This window comes from Pseudonaja textilis, chromosome 2 (genome assembly GCF_049901715.1).
Source record: "Pseudonaja textilis isolate UNSWEBS1 chromosome 2, rPseTex1.2, whole genome shotgun sequence".
Classification (NCBI taxonomy): domain Eukaryota; kingdom Metazoa; phylum Chordata; class Lepidosauria; order Squamata; family Elapidae; genus Pseudonaja; species Pseudonaja textilis.
This window is the reverse complement of record NC_141991.1, coordinates 228945714-228963004: the sequence shown is the minus strand read 5'-3', so window position 1 is coordinate 228963004 and position 17291 is coordinate 228945714. Positions and strand designations below refer to the sequence as shown.

The 17291-nt window shown below is 36.2% G+C and overlaps 1 protein-coding gene across 3 annotated transcripts in view; it reads left to right on the top strand.

The window, feature by feature from the left end:
* Positions 1-5351: 5351 nt before the first annotated feature.
* The window catches only part of RNF180 (ring finger protein 180), a 36428-nt gene continuing 24488 nt past the window's right edge, over positions 5352-17291 (top strand). Inside the window, exons 1-2 of one of the 3 annotated variants that reach the window (XM_087927237.1) lie at positions 5352-5912; positions 14985-15080. In XM_087927237.1, the coding sequence (XP_087783363.1) occupies positions 15026-15080 (55 nt within the window). In that variant the 5' untranslated portion in view covers positions 5352-5912; positions 14985-15025. The remainder of the gene's footprint in view (positions 5913-14984; positions 15081-17291) is intronic. The other 2 variants (XM_087927236.1, XM_026714408.2) reach the window with 2 other exon arrangements.

Genomic DNA, 17291 nt, shown 5'->3' with positions numbered 1-17291 from the left:
TAAAGTCTAGGTGCTCACCAGAAACTTTAACAACTAAGCTACAGTTTAGATATGTTGAACCCAATACAAAGATAACAGTTAATAGAAGAGACCCTGATGCTGGAATAAAATGGAAGGCAATTTAAAAAAAAGAGACTGACGGTAAACAAGAAAAATAGACTATCACTAAAGAGACAAGGATAAGCTTACAAGGATATAAAAATAATCAATTACTGATAGACAGTCCTGATGAAATGGCAGATTATAATAGTGGGAAGCAACTAAATGACTGAAGAACATGACTGCAAAAGCTCCACAGGTGATCAGTTGTCACTGAACTTGGTAATTCAATAGGATTTGTTGGACCAGCAAATTGATTGATTGCTAATTTCCATCAAACTGGCTACTGGCCTAGAATCATAGAATCACAAGATTGGAAGAGAGTTTGAAGGTCTTTGTGTGTAATTTCCTGCCCAGGGCAGGAATCCTCAGACTATCTCAGCCTGCTGTCTAATCTTTGCTTAAAACCTCCAATGAGGTCAGCCATTTCAACAAGTAATAGCTCTGATGGTCAGAACATTGCTCACCTTAAGTTTAGATCTCTCTCTCTTTTACTCCTTGATTCTTGTCTTATCCTAGGGCTCAATGGAAAGTAAATCCACATCCTCTCCCCTGTAACATTCTTTAATGTACTAGAAGACTTTTATCAGACCTTCCTTATGCTTCTCTTCTTTAGGAATTTTTCCCATTGTTTTTAGAATTTAATCTCTTGGACCTTCAGCCTCTTTATTTCTCTTCTTTGCACTCTTTTCCTCAGCCTCATTTGTGTATTATGATGACCAAAACTACTGTAGATGCAGTATTCCAGGTGTGGTCTGATCAGTGTAACACAGAGTAGAACTATAATTTTCCCGTGTTCTCCACATTATAACATTGTTAATGCAATACAAAATTGCATTTGGTTGTTTTGAAGCTGCAGTGTGTTTAATCTGTGGTCTATCAGGACACCCTGAGCTTCTTCACAGGGACCAATTCTGAGCCACGTACCACTGTGTACTTGTACACAGAGTTTTTCTACCAAATTGCAGATTCCTACAAGATCCTGCTGAATCTTAAGTCAGTCTCCAAAGGTGTTAACAATCCCCCTCCAATGGCTTTGTGTCATTTTCAAGTTCTCTGAGTCTACAGGTGAAACTCAAAAAATTAGAATATCATGCAAAAGTTCATTTATTTCAGTAATGCAACTTAAAAGGTGAAACTAATATATGAGATAGACTCATTATATGCAAAGCAAGATAGTTCAAGCCGTGATGTGTCATAATTGTGATGATGATGGCTTACAGCTCATGAAAACCCCAAATCCACAATCTCAGAAAATTAGAATATTACATGCAATCAATAAAACAAGGATTGTACAGAGAACAATATCGGACCTCTGAAAAGTATAAGCATGCATATGTACTCAGTACTTGGTTTGGGCCCCTTTTGCAGCAATTACTGCCTCAATGTGGCGTGGCATGGAAGCTATCAGCCTGTGGCACTGTTGAGGTATTATGGAAGACCAGGATGTTTCAATAGCGGCCTTCAGCTCTTCTGCATTGTTCGGTCTCATGTCTCTCATCTTTCTCTTGGCAATGCCTAATAGATTCTCTATGGGGTTCAGGTCAGGCGAGTTTGCTGGCCAATCAAGCACAGTAATCCCACAGTCATTGAACCAGGTTTTGGTGCTTTTGGCAGTGTGGGCAGGTGCCAAGTCCTGCTGGAAAATGAAGTCAGCATCCCCATAAAGCTCGTCTGCAGAAGAAAGCATAAAGTGCTCCAAAATCTCTGGTAGACGGCTACGTTGCCCCTGGACTTAATGAAGCAGTGGACCAACAGCAGCAGATGACATGGCTCCCCAAATCAACACGGACTGTGGAAACTTCACACTGGACTTCACTGGAGACTCACACTGGACACACTGGCTCAGGAACCCTTTGCAGGTGTTATGGCTTAATTAGATGATTATAGTGGGACACTTTGAGCCTAGAATATTGAACCTTTTCACAATATTCTAATTTTCTGAGATTGTGGATTTGAGGCTTTCATGAGCTATAAGCCATAATCATCTCAATTATGATAAATCACAGCAATCAACTATCTTGCTTTGCATGTAATGAGTCTTATCTCCTATATTAGTTTCACCTTTTAAGTTGCATTACTGAAATTAATGAACTTTTGCATAATATTCTAATTTTTCGAGTTTCACCTGTATCTTATACCCTTTGTCTAAATCATTTATTTAAAAAATTGAAGAGCACTGGTCTCAGAACAGACTGTTAAGTACCCCACTGCATACCTCAATCCATTTATAAATAAATCCATCAAAGATCATGAATTGCTGTTCAACCAAACTGTGAATTTGGATGTGAGCATCCAGCACATGTTGCTCCATTTTATCAAAAGGGAGCTATGGTTACCTTTCTCAGATAGCTTACTGAATTCTAGCTATACAATATCCACAGTATTCTCTTGATCCAGACACCTTGTTTTAAAAAGCAGTATGATTAATCTGGCACAATCTATTTTTAATAAATCCATACTGGCTTCTAGTAACTACTGTGTTCCTTTCTATCCTTCCCAACCCACTCATAGAATTTTTTTTTTTAGGATTTTCCAGACTGATTTCAAGCTGATTGGTCTGTAGTTTCTTGTTTTCTTTTTATACATAGTAGTTCTGACATCACATCCACCTGTTTTCTTTACCACCTTGGCATGTAATACAACTGATCCTGAGATCTTGAATTCAAAGCATCTTGGTGTTTTCTCACTATTTCCTTGCCCGCGTTGTCCAGCATTTCTCTTTGATCTCCAAGTTAGGTAGGAAAAAAACTTTCCCAGAACCCCCAATCAAGACACAAAACGGATAGATAATTGGGGATTATTTTGTCCTCAAGTCTCTTAGAGAATCCCATCAACTGTGGAACAATGAAAAAGCCTTGCCATAGAATATAAGGGAATTTAAGATAAATATACAAAGGATTGCTCTGCAAATAAGATACAACTCATCACTGACACAGAAGGGCATACATCTTACATTCATTTGAGAGAAAGTAGACTGCAAAATGAAAATATTTATCTCCTCATATAATTTTAAGAGTCTGTAATATGATTTATCAGGAGCATTGCCAAGGGAAAGCAGTACACACACACATCAGTTTTCATTCTAACTGTGAGCTCCTTGATGAGGAGAAGCTAGATTTCCCACTTACGGAGAGCAGTTCAGACAGCTCTCAGTACTTAAGTACTTAGTATTTCATTGAAGCATTTGTTTTATTAATTGATTAATATCTCATCTTCCACATATGAAAAGTATCAGTCAGTAAATGGGAATGCCTGAAAAATTCTGTGAATTGGATACGCTACATGGTACTATCAATAGCACCTCCACTGTTTCGATGTCCTGATTTTTTTTTAGATTTTTTAAATTAAAAATAATTAAATAGGAAGCCAGCACAGCATGAACCGTCAGCCTGGGAAATGCATTCTGCCTCCTTTTTGGAAAGAAAAGACCTGTGAACCCTTGAATTTATGTAAGCAACTCCAGGTAGATGTCTATGGAGATTCTCAGTTAATCTGAGGGACAACTGGTAGACTACATAATCATATCCATGTTGTCCACTTGCCAATGATATAGAAGTACTTTTCTGATGTGCCTTTGGGATCTTTATTTTTTTTTTATTTTTCAGTCTTGTCTACAATGGTTTTCCATATTAACTAGATTCAACCCTGCTTAACTTTCTGAGATTGCCAATTGCTGTTACCCACTGATGCTATCTAAAAGAACCTACCCATAAGATTCAGTTGCCTGTGATTGAAAATGATGGAAAGGTCATTCTGATTCACTGAAACAATCTAGAGGTCTTGGACAATTTATACATCTTCGTTCCAGGAAGAATAAGAATAAAGGAAGGTAGCGGTATCCCACTAGGTAGCGGTATTCAATGCCCCTTTAAAAGAGAATCTCTTATACCAGCAACATCAAACAGATCTCTCCTTTGCCTTTCCTCTACTATATGTAAGGATAAATGTGTGTATGTGTATGTGTTTCTGTGTGTGCTTCTTATTTTTAATGCATTGGTACTTTAAGTACCTGTTCAACATGTACATAATTTTTCTTTGAGAAATAAGACTAAAACAACAAACAAGTTTCTCTTCTCTGCCCCATCTCAAGTTGCATTTCTAAAGAATCTTAAGATTCACATCTTATATGATTCCACAATAGGACACCCACAGGTGTTATATTATATTCTGTAACAATGTAAAATTTAACTATGTGAAACAATAACATAGCAAGCAACAAGGAGCAATATTTTTAAATATTTCTGTGTTTTTGAAAAGCCATGTTTTCACAGCCATGAAAACATGTAATAAGGAGAGAGTATTCCAGGTATCTGGGTTGGACTATTTCAGAGGATGAGGGGCCATCATTGTAAAGCTTTGAGCATATAGTCTTTTCCCAGTAACTGGAATCCCCTCAAATTTGGGATCCTCAGTAAAGGGGCCATTATATTCTCATAAATAATATATAAGATACTAGAATAATGCCAATAGTTGATTTTCAATTAACTGTGTGTTTTTGTTTCTGTACTTTTACTTTTCCATTCCAATCTGTCTATCATCTCAGAGGGGTGAGCAGGTGTTCAGAATAGCAGATGTTGACCCAAGATCTTCCTGGCTATGGTCCACTACTTCTGCTCACTGCTAATTTTCAATGTCAACTTCTACCTGTGACCATGCATGCAATAACCTCACGCAACTTTGATTAGATTAGGAGATAAGAGGACAAATGGCCCTTGCAGCATCTTTTCCTGAATAGTAAAAAATAGCATACTGGTTAGTCCCCATATTCTGAAAAAGAAAAAGCACCCCAATCAAGACAGAAGCAGATCTATTGATCGGTTTCTGAGTGATTAATGATTAGCACTTGTAACAGCAGCCATCACTCCCCTCTTCATTCACAAATATCCATAAATTCAATTCTTGGTGACTTCAGGAACACAGCTACACAGAATAATTTTATTGGCAGCAATATCCGCATGATTTGCCACTTAAGGATGTTTCCCCAATTTTCCAGTATAGCCTAAAATGATATTACCTGAGAATTTCCCTTCCAAGGGAAAGAGTAACCAGTTTTGATGGGGTGCCTGAAAATGGGGGGGATGGGGGATGAAAAGAGGATGTCCAAAAAGTCAAAATGGCAAACCATGTGATGATAAGCCCCTCCTCTTTCTACATCCGTCCCCGCCCCTTTCTATGTGAGTATGTGCCGACGAATCCGGTTCGATTCCCAGCGATCACGTGGTAGATACGATCAATTTTTCACGTGCCTCAGTTACAAAAAAGGTGGGGCTTCCATCGCACGGTTCTCACTGCCATCTTGACTTTTCTGACTCCGTCCCTGCAGGTGTGACACCCCACGGCAAGTTCCCGGGTTCGAGCACCGTTCTTGGCCTCAAAATGCCCGAATTAACTTTGCTTCCCCCCTAAAAAAGGTGTTTGTGGCAAGCTTCTAGTGTGATTCCCCTCCCCACCCCCCCGAGGCAGCTAAATAAATGAAAAGCTGTTCCCTCCCGTTTCGCACCGACTCGGGAAGGGGCGGTGACGAAGGAAAGGTGGGCCAAAGGCAAACCAGCCTTTTCGCTTTTGCCTGGAACTGAGCGCTTTTCGTGTCGTTTGTCTCCAGTCTCTTCCCGTTTCCCGCTGCTGCTGCTGCTGCCGCCGCTGCTGCCAACACTGTACCCCTCTCCGGACCCGGCGGACTGGCACGGCTGAGACGGCCTTCCTCGTTTTTCCTCACCGACCGCGGCCCGCCCACTTGCCAGCGCATCCTCGGAGCGTCTCCGGCATGGACCGCGCGCGGCGGCAGCGGCGGTGGCGGGAGGCCGAAACAGGTAAATGGGCGCGGGCCTTTCGTCAGGCAGCACCGTGGCTCGGTCCGACGTTCCGTCGAGGGGGAGGCCTACTCGTGGCGGCGGCGGCGGCGGCCGCCTTAGGACGAGAGCATGAAAGTAAAGATGCTGTCAGGCGAGGTGCTGCTTTTCTTCGGCGAGAGCAAAGGCCGTTTTGGCGTTGGGGCGCCCCGGTTTCCTTCCCGCTGTTGCGAGGAAGAGCCGCGCTCGTTTCCACACCGCTTGGTTATATAGCAGGGCACGGAAAAGCGGATGAGGATGGGAATCGCTTGGGCTCCTGAAACATAAATCCCTTTATTTTGAATGGGTGTCTCCTAAATTTTGCAAGATGTCTTAGTTCTCCTTAGGTGTATTGTTGGGGTGTATGCGGGGGAGGGAGGAAACTATACCAGAAAAATTTGAAATAACCAATGATTTGTTATTTTTTTAAAGTAATAATAGCATTTAAACCAATCTCTGAGGTAGCAATTAAAAGTCATTTAATGTTCATTGGCTGCAGCATTTTCCCCATCCCTGGCTGTAAAGGAGGCTGCGAACTAATAAAGTAACTAATAGTTTGCTGTAAGTTTAATCAGCATTGTCCCAAAACAACAGTCAGTTGGGCAGGTTTACATTACTTCAAGGATGTCTGAGAGATGCTGTAAGTCACCTTTGTGGAAATGACCTGTGTTAACTGGTAACCTTGGCAGCATTAAGGAACTGGTTTGATGAGTTCCTATATTTGGGGGGAGTGGGGAAAGCATCCCTTCTCTAATCCAAGGGTAAGCAAAAGATGGAACTAGATCCATAAACCATGTCTGAGTGATTTCTCATTGCCTGTTGCCCTCTAATATATGATTAAAGACACAACAAACAAGGAAGTAAGACAAGAAACATTCAGTGTTCCCCCTCACTTGTCTGCTGGCATAATACCCATATGTTACATTATTTTCAAGGGAAGTAATCTAAAAAATTATTAAAACATATAATTATTTCCATCAGGTTAAAAAGTAATCCTGAAATAATTACCCTTTGATAATGCTCCTTCCACCATTTAATTTAGTGAAATTGTTGAAAATTGTTTAACGGTTATTGCAGCTCAAACCAATAATTTCTGCTTATGGTTGCATTGCTGAATCAAAGTATCTGGGAGAAAATGGAGTTGAATTCATCTTCAGATTAAAATTCAGATTAATTTTACACCATCAGCTTTTTGAGATAGGCCAGGTCAGGAAACTGAGGTTGCAAAGATTACAGGAATGCTTCTTTGTTACTCTCAGTTATAATAAAAGAATCTTGAAAGCCTGCTAGTTTTATTTTGACCCTTCTTATACCAAACAGAATCAAGATGAAGTTACAATATTTGTTCTTCATGTTTTGCCCTGGCCTGTTAAAATGTTGTTTGTGTGGAAAAGCTGCTTAGCTATTCAAAAGTTTCTTTTCTTCCTATGGGACAGTCTACAAATTTGTTAAAAGTTTTACAAAGGCATGACTTGTGAAATCCTGAGGCAGTAAAGAATTCCCATACCATGACATTACCACTTTCATGCTTTATAGTTACTATGAAGTTCTTATGGAATTCAGTGTTGATTTAAAGAGTTGTGGTAGCACAGTGGTTGGAATACAGTGTGGTAGGCTAACTCTGCCCACTGTCAGGAGTTCGATCCTAACTGAACCAAGGTTGACTCAGCCTTCCATCCTTCCGAGATTGGTAAAATGAGAACCCAGATGTTGGGGGCAATATGCTGACTCTAAACCATTTAGAAAGTGCTGTAAAGCACTATGAAATTGTATATAAGTCTATTGATGTTGCTATTTAACGCTTTAGTTTTATTTCAGTCAGAAATATATATCTGATAGAATTTAACTAATGACTCAAAATGTGGAGAGTCAATCCAGGTTTTTCAGTCAATGTTCAGATGAACAACAGTGTTTTTCTTCTTAAATAGTGGTTTCCTCCTTGTGACTTGGAAGTACAGGTTGCAAACTTGCAAACAATTCATTTCTTGATCATTCAAAGTTACAGCAGCACTGAAAAAAGTGACTGTTTTTCAAACTTACAACCTTTGCAGCACCCCATTGTCATTTGATCAAAATTCATATGTTTGGCAACTGACTCATATATATGATGATTGCAGTGTCCTGGGGTTATGTGACCCTAACCCTAACCCTAACCCTTCTGACAAACAAAATCAATGAGGAAGCCAGATTCACTTAACGTGTTACTAACTTAACAACTGCAGTGAATCACTTAACAACTATAGCAAGAAAGATCAAAAATGAGGAAAAAATCACTTAACTACTAGCTCACTTAGCAACATAAATTTTCAGCTCAATTGTGTCGAGGATAAGTCGAGGATCACCTGTATACATCCTTGAGAAATGAGGAAGCAAGGCTTGCAAGGGCAAAACATTCTGGAGAGAAGGCATTGTTTAGACTAGAGATATATAACAATGCTATCATTTTTTTAACTGAAGGAAGACCCTTGTCAGGCTTGTCAATAAATACTAACAGATGACCAGAGCATTGTTTATGATAATGGCCTTCCATGTAAATAAATTCTGAATAAATCTGTATTCAATCACTGATCCTTAGCAGGTGGCTCAGAGTGACTCAGACATTATTTTGGTCACCAAATCTGAAGAAATCTGCATAGCTTTGAAAAACTTAGCATCTAATGAGGCAAGATGATCTGAATGTTTATTGATGCATGGAATCTGAATCCATCTTTAGGATAAACTAAATAACCCCCCTGGATCATCATTTCAGAGATATTTGCTTACTAAATTCCTCAAAGTCTACAACAATGGCAGAGCATCTAATGTACTTGAACAGTTTTAAAAATTCAGGGAGATGTATAAAGCATTGAAAGTAGTCTATGTCGAATTGTATAGCACTGTCAAAGATCAGCGGTTGATCACAGGAAATTGTTGTATTTTGTATTGTGTGATAATATGTTTTATGATAATTTTTATGTATAAATTATTTCATAGAATTTGCCAAATTTAAATTCACTGGAATTTCTGAGTCCTAGATTTTGTACACATTCTGTATATTAGCTTATTTCAGATACAGATGTCTTGTTTAAAAGGTTTTGGCCTATGATAACACCATTTCACCTAGTTAAAGGTTACAGACATGAGCATTTTAATAATATATAGATTCAGTTTAAGGCACTTACTAATGGTAAATTACCTAATTTTAAAATTAGTTATACTCTTCTTCCAACTCTAACTGCTATATTAAAATTTCAACCAATTACAGAGAACAACACTCTAGGAATGCAGAAGATCATTCAAATTTTGTTGACTTTTGGTTGTCCCAGTTACTATATAGAATGATTCTAATTTGTACAACTCCAGGTGATGATAGTGGTTATCTTTTCTAAGTATCATGTTATTAAAGTTTTGTAGGTTACTGCCTGGTTTTTCAAACTATCTTTCAGCTAATCCAGATCTTTTATATTTTTCTTAAAGTAGACTCTGACTAGCCATTGGTTTCTGGGCACTGATTTCAAAAACTGGCATTTAGTTGTCCCAGTTCTTTCAAGTTAACACAATAATTAGTTTTGAAATATAAGGATGAAAGGAATAGTTGTTCAGCTGCTTTCTGTTATATTATCTTGCCAGTTGCCTGTTTTAATTAAGGTATTCAGAAAGGAATTAGTTATTTCTAGGAAGTGTTGGCTGATTTCATTCATAGGAACTTTATCTTGTAGGGAAGAAAATCTCAATGCAGAAAATTTTTAATTTTTAATATTTTTATATTTTCATTCCCCTCTCAGTATTGAAAGGTAAATGAAAGAAACCTCTCCTGATATTCACTTGTATGCACACAGCAAAAACTATATAGGGGGAATGGGTTTGATGGCAACAACCCTCAGTTTCCTAGCAAATCACATTCATGCTTGTAGAAATATTTTAAATAGTATCCTAAATAATATTCAAGTATAATCTATTATTGCTCAAATATTTTTGCTGTATTAAATGTTGTCAACTTAAATGCTACTTCATTTAGTGCTATTTTCTTTTCTTTTTTTTTGAAAATTTTATTTAGGTTTTCACAAAAAAAACATAATACAGATAAAACATCTTTTTTTGAAAATAGCATGGTCCCGGGTTACACTTCTTCATACAGACATAAACTCAATTTCATGCTCATTTTTGTGTTCTATTCCATATCTTATTACTGTTTTACATTTTCTGCATAGTTTTTCCCCTTTTTTAATTTTCTCAACTTTATTTTGATTATCTCATCTCAATTCAAATCATTATATTTATACTTTTGTCCGTCCTGTTTCAATTTCATATTATTTTTTCTCATTAAACAAATTTTCTCCTGTAGTTACTAATTGGAGTATGACACCTTTATATCTTTTAATTTTATCCATTCAACTCTTATTTAAGCTTCAATGTATACTTTTAAGATTAAAACGTTCAATATAATACATAACTTACAATCAAATTCTGCTTGGTACATTCTTAAAATACACACTATATTCTTTAAAAAAAGGATTATAAATATATGTAATTAAAACCCTCATTCCATTCCAATTCAGTTCTATCATTAATATTCATTAAAGTCTTAACATCTTTAACATTTCTTTTCAATTAAATATCATACTTCCTTGGGGACACGGATAATCTTTCCATAATCAATTTTTCCCCTATTTCTCTTCACTTATGTTTTATAAATCATTAAATATTCATTTTGGCCCTTCCGGTTTGACAGGCTTCGGAGGCAGCAGGAATTCGTGTTTGTGCGCGATTCCTGCTGTGCTCGCTGCTGGAGTGCCTTCGATCCAATTGGATTAGGAGGCTATAGTTATCCTGTAGGGATAGCTGAAGAGAGGGGGGATCCAGGCAGGGGTCGGGGGATATCACACACCCCCTTCCCAGCCGGCTTAACTCCCTTTTCCGAAGGTGGTGGAGCGACGGTCAGCAATGGCTGTCACAAAGAACCTCTCAACCAGACAAGTTATGTGCTGGAGGAAGTGAAGACAGAGAAAGCTTTTGGCTGAACCGGGACGACAATTAACATCTGAATACCCTGGCACTTTGGCTTTTTAAGTGATATATTGTTTCCCAGAGGATCGTTAAGCTGCGGTGGAAAGTAAAGGGAAAGTTTTTTCTCTCCTCACTTTCCTTCCCACAGAGACAGCAGATGGAAATCGGAAATACCCGCTTTGGCAGTAGAAGGTACTAACTTTCAAAATTGAAGCCAAGGGGACATTAGATTTCTAAATACTGATATTTTAAAATTTAAATCTTTTTGCTTTAAGTGGGAAGGAAGAGAGGTAAATGATTTATACTAATGTTTGTTGAAGGAGACTGCTTGGAGTTTTATAAGATTAGAGATTAAATCGCAATAAAACTTCCAAAAAATGCCTTGGAATTGTGTAATTGAATGTTGCCCCAGGAAGAGAGAGTAGAAGAAAGAGAAACAGACTGTGCTGACTGTGCTGACTTTGATTGCTTGATGACTTTGGGACCTTAACTATCTTTTGAAAGACTAAGAAAACATTTGGATTGTCTAAAAAAAAAATTTTTTTTTTTTACAATGGTATCTGTTGAAGAACTGAAAATGCAATTTGAAAGACTAAGAGAAGAGGAAGAGGGCTCTTTTGGATCTATCTTTTGCTTTTTAGAAATGGCGATTTCTGCTTACCAGGAAATGCAACAAGAAAAAGGCTGGGATGATGAAGAAGAAGCCATCTTTAATGGACATATGATTTTAAAAAAGGGTAAAAAGGAGAAGAAAATGAAGAATTTAAGTTCTAAAAAAACAATCAAGAAAGGGAAAAGTAAGGTGAAAAATCGATATAATGATAGAAAGCAACAGAAAAGAGGAATACAACAGAGAGGGGAGATTAAAAAGTTGGAGATTGAGAGGGGGGGCAAAAAGGTTAGATTCGATAAGGAAGGAAGGGACAAAGCGAAGGGAAGTTATAAAGACTTAAAACAAGATGTTAATAAACAATTTTTTTTTCAGAGATAAAGGGTAAAATATAATTTAAATAGAGATTCTGCAAAAGTACACAAGATTGTATTTTAGTATTTGTATTTGAAATATGTGTTAATAGAATACTGTAGGGATTGTGTAATTAATGTTTAATTAACTAATTTGTTATGGAACACTATTTTTAATATACTATAAGATTATTATGTTTTATATTTTAAAATGTTATGTAGAATGTACTAAGCAGAATCAGAATAGAAACTATGTCTAATTTTAAGTGTTAAATTTGGGGGGAAAATAGAAAGGTGTCATACTTCAACCAGTCATTACAGGAAAAAGTTTGTGTTAAAGAGAAAGATAAATGGATAATTGAAAAAGAACGGACAGAAGATACAAGTGTAATGGTTTAAATTGAGATGAAGTAAATAAAATAGAATTAAGAGAGTGAAAAGAGGGGATAAGACATATAGAAAGTATAGAATGTTAAATAAGATTGAAATAGTATATAAGGTGAGCATGAATTTGATTTATGTCTGTACAAAAAGATGTAACCCGGAGTTAAGCCTCTTTCTAAAAAGAAGTTTTATGTTTTTATGTTATGTGTTTTGTTAGTCTATGTTTGTCTATTGAGGAGTAATGATGTTGGATAAGAACATATGAAATAGTAATAATATGAAATATAGTAATATGAAATATATGAAAGTATAAGTCTAATGAATAAAATTGAGCAGAAATAAAGGAAGAAACAGTAAGAAGGTGGAAAACAGTAATAAGATATGAAGTTGAATATATAAGATGCATATTAAATTGTGTGTGGAAACGTGATAATTTAGAACTATATTGTACTTAAATGAGATGTCTTATGTTCTTTTGATATTACCATCCAAAACAAAGACATTATATTATGAATTCTAAATATTCCACGTTTATTTCCTTGTTGTATTCACAATTTCTGTCCCCAGTCTTTAGGGGACCAACTTATTTTGTATACATTCAATCCAATTTTTTTATTTTACAGATCAATTTTTCTTTGTAATCCTCTGATGCATTCCGTTATATTTTTCCTTTTTTATGTTTTTATTTTACAACATTATTCCATAAGCTGTAAAATTTAACTTGATATCCATTTTTTTCTTTATCTTTTTCAGTCTGAGCTTTTCTTTACTAATTGATGTCAACAATTCATTGTAGTTTGATCCTGTTTAATATTTTCCTTTTGATGTTTTTCTAATTTATTCTCATTTTGTCACAACTGAATTATGACTAATCTATATATATATAAACATGAAATGCCACTCACGCAACATCACAAAATATCCAGAACCATAAACCTACAAACTTGAAATTTGGCACGTATGTTCCTCTTGGCTTCTAGCTGCTCGCTAAGAAATTTTTTTTTGAAATGACCATCAGAGCATTAGTTCTCCTATATTATTATTAACACACTCTGATGCTAAGGAGTTTTACTCCCCCTCGCTACCTGAAAAGAAACTGCAGTTGAGCTAAGCCACACCCAGGCTCCTTGCTGTCTCCTTGCTCACACAGCAAATACTGTTTAAGTCTCCAAACAGCCCTCCACTATCTCACACACTGACAGGATGATCGATGGATGCTGGTTGGCAGAGGCACATTTTTTTTCCATTTATTTTCCTCCCCAAAAACTTGCCCGATCACATAGTTTCTTAGCGAAGCATGGGTACCATACTGCTAGTAACTATATAAGATCCTGAGCATGTTTTATACCCAACAAGAATAGAATTATTTCTGACCATATTTGCAGGTGATACCTAGGCTTGTAGTTTCCTACGTGGTAACTAATTAAAAATATAGGTAATTACTGTTTTTCTTAAACTCTTATACACAGTACCCATCTGTTCCTGGTAGATATGTCTCATGTTGCAATCTATTCTTCAAAAGTCTTTCTTGCCTACTTAAAAATGTTTACTGGGCTTGTCTTGAACTATTTTGTACAAACACACTTTCAGAAATGTGAAATGATTTTAGAAATGATTTTAAATTTTATATTTAAAATCTGTCCTGGTTCACCATTTATCATCTTCTCCGAACCCCCTAATTATAACACTAAGCTAAAGTAACACTCATCACTAGTATTTCAGTCCTCTTCCCTTCCCCCTGAACCCATAAAACAGTTTTGGGTAAGTATAACTCCTTGTTTCCTTAGCCCAACAATTTTCCCAGGGGAGTTTCCCAGTCTGCATCTAACAGGGTATAGATATTCCACAGCTTACAACTACAAGTGAGTCCAAATTTTTTGATTATGCAGTAAGTTGTTTTGATCATTAAATGAGATGCTCAACTGTTTCAGTTGTTGTTAAGGGACTGCTTAACTATTAAGCACATGGAATGAAAGAGCTGCCTGCCAAAGGAATCCATAGCATACTGTAGTTTTTCCCTTTGTTGATAGAAAAGAAGATTCACTCTGAGTCTGTGGAGATTCTCAGTCATCCAGGTCATGGTAGTCACAAAGGTGCTTTTTCAGGAGGCAACTGGACTTTCTTGTTTTTTCTTTTTTTTTATGAGAAGTAAAAAAGAAAAAACAAGAAAAAAACAAGAAAGTCCAGTTGCCTCCTAAAAAAGCACCTTTGGGATAATCATAATTAAATGTTAGAGTAATTCCTTCAGGACAGCTTATATCAAAACATAAACAACATGCTTATAATTTGGGATTTAATAGTAAAACAGTGTTTTGTATTATGATATGAATGTGAAACCTTGGGCTTGGTCAGTACTTGCTGAAACTAATCAGCCTTGGGCTTGGTCAAAGACTTGATGGGGAACATATGGGAAACTTACATTTCCTTCCAGACCTGAATGGCAAGAAATAAATCAGTTTGGAGTATTAGGATGATGTTGCAAAGACAAGACATAGTTAATCTCATCCATTTGTTTAAGCTTATTGAAAGGGTATGGAAGAAGGATAAAAGTAGAGCTTTATTAAGGATAAACTAGCTTGTGCATAGAAATATTGAAGATGGACAAAGAGTAAAAAGGGGAAAGAAAAAATCTTACAATATATACATATAATAAGGTTTTGGAAGTAAAAATATTTTTAAAAATTATACAATGCTAATAATATATTGAATTTTATTTTATAGCGACCTTGAGTGTTCATTACCTCCCTGGATATATCTAATGTATGGCACATGAATATATAACCTTTTCCAGATTGAGTGACTTGTATAATAGAAAAGGTAAGAGCCCCAATTTAATTATGATTTAAAATATTGAGTCCATGATTGCATAGTATTTTCATACAGATTGAAATGACTAATCCCCTCTGTTGTTGTTGTTATTATTATTATTATCATCATCAAATTGGTAAAAGATTTTTCTTTAGGATAATCTGTCCCCAGCTTTGTGTTTCAGGTCTTCCAATGAGTTATTTATTACCATTTATTTATTGCCATTTATTGCCATTTTAATCGAGTCTATCCACCTTGCTGCTAGTTTTCTTCTTTTATATTCTTTTATCTTTGAATATGTGTCCATCTTCACATCTTTTAGCATACCAATTTAAGCCTGAATTCTCCTGAATTCAGAGATAATTTCAAAGACTTCCTTTTTTCCATGCCTATTTCTAGTTTTAGGTTCATTACAGATGTTGTAAAACTGATTTATGCCTCATTAAATAATAATTTTATTAAAGTTTAGAATATAAACTAAAAAATACAAAAATAAAACAAAAAAGTGCAGGAAACAAATCAAAAACAAAAAAAATCAGTACTTTTTTAGGCCTTGTCATTTGGTTCTAATTAGCAAAAATCCATTGAAGATTAACATATGTATCTGCTACCGTTAGCCAAGGCCCCTAAAAGAACTTTTGCCAAGTGGCATTTGACCTGGACTTGCTGTAAAGGCATTGACATGCACATTGGGAAATTGGGAAATGCCAGGGTTTAGTTGTGACAATAAAACAGTTAATCCCTTCTGGTGTGAATGTGCTCATTCACCTGAATGAGCCTAAACAGGATAGTCTGAGTACAAGCAATGGCATGACAAGGTAGCAGCAATTATGCATTGGAAGATCTGCAAGAAATACCATTTGCCTTCAAAGCAAAAACCGATGGGACCAGAAAATAAAGTAATAGAATATGAAGAAGCTAAAAGATCCAATCAGACAAGCTCCTGCCACATAACACGTCAAATTTAGTAATTGTCAATAAGAAAGACAAAGAATAGTGGATAGTGGGTGTTGCAATATCTAAAGATCACAGAATAGAAAAGAAAGAACTGGAGAAAAATCAGAAAATACAAAAATCTGCAAATAGAAATAAAACAATTGTAGCAAAAGAAACTAAAGATAACTACCAATAATAATAGTTGCTTTGGGTACAACCCCAAAACATCTGGAGTACCACCTGAACACCATCAGCATTGACAAAATCACCTTCATTCAATTTTTTCAGGCTTTGCTTGGAACAACTTAAATTCTGCAGTAATACTTTTAACCTTCAAACAACAACATTTGCCTATCCCAGGTCCTTGGGAAGGACTTGATAGTCTCTGCAAAATTTAGTCAAAATATCTGATTGACTGTGTGACCAATCATAATAATAGTAATAATTGAAGCCAATAACAGCATATAGTTGATAATAGACAAGTCAATGCTGCTTTTGCTGGTGGCTGATCATCTAACTCTGAGTAACACTTGCTGCTAACCACCTCTCTTTCAAGGCTAGGGAGGTCCCAACAGACTTACATTAATCAACCTTCTATCAGATACCAATCATCAATTGACTCTTAGATATTTATTGGCCATTCATTCATTTATTGACTGCTGGGGTGATCATCATACTTTTGGTGACCTTGGTGGGGTTAAATCATTTTAGCATATACTCACAGTGTCCGTTGGTCATTCCTCCAAAGAAAACAGCAACAATAAGGCAAGAATTGGCGAGAATTAAGGTGCTATGCTTTTTAATAGTAACCAAATATATGGAATTTGTGTTTAGCAACTGTATAGCGTTATAGAAATTGGAGAAGTTAGGTCTGCATGCGGTCATCCTTTTTTGTGGTATTCAAAAAAATAGGTCCCTCCCTATTAAAATCTGGTGATATAGTTTGCTGTTATTTTGTACAGAAATTCAGAAAAACATGAAACTTAATCCATAATTAAAGAGCTCAAATATCCTGAATTTAAAGGCAAAGTTTTGAGGTCTGTTCCTTAAAACATTGCCTCTAAATCCAAGAAAACGAAATTTAAGATTCAGAACCCATAGATTTTACTGTGATTTGGTCACTGTGATCCCTGCATGCCTTCCAAATATTAAATGTGACTTACAGCCAGCCATTTATTGTACACCTTTGTCTTAAAATCTAATTTTTGTGCTTCAGTTAAGTCTAAACTTGCACATCTTACATTCCTTCTATTGTCCCATATAGTATTATGAACATTAGTTCTT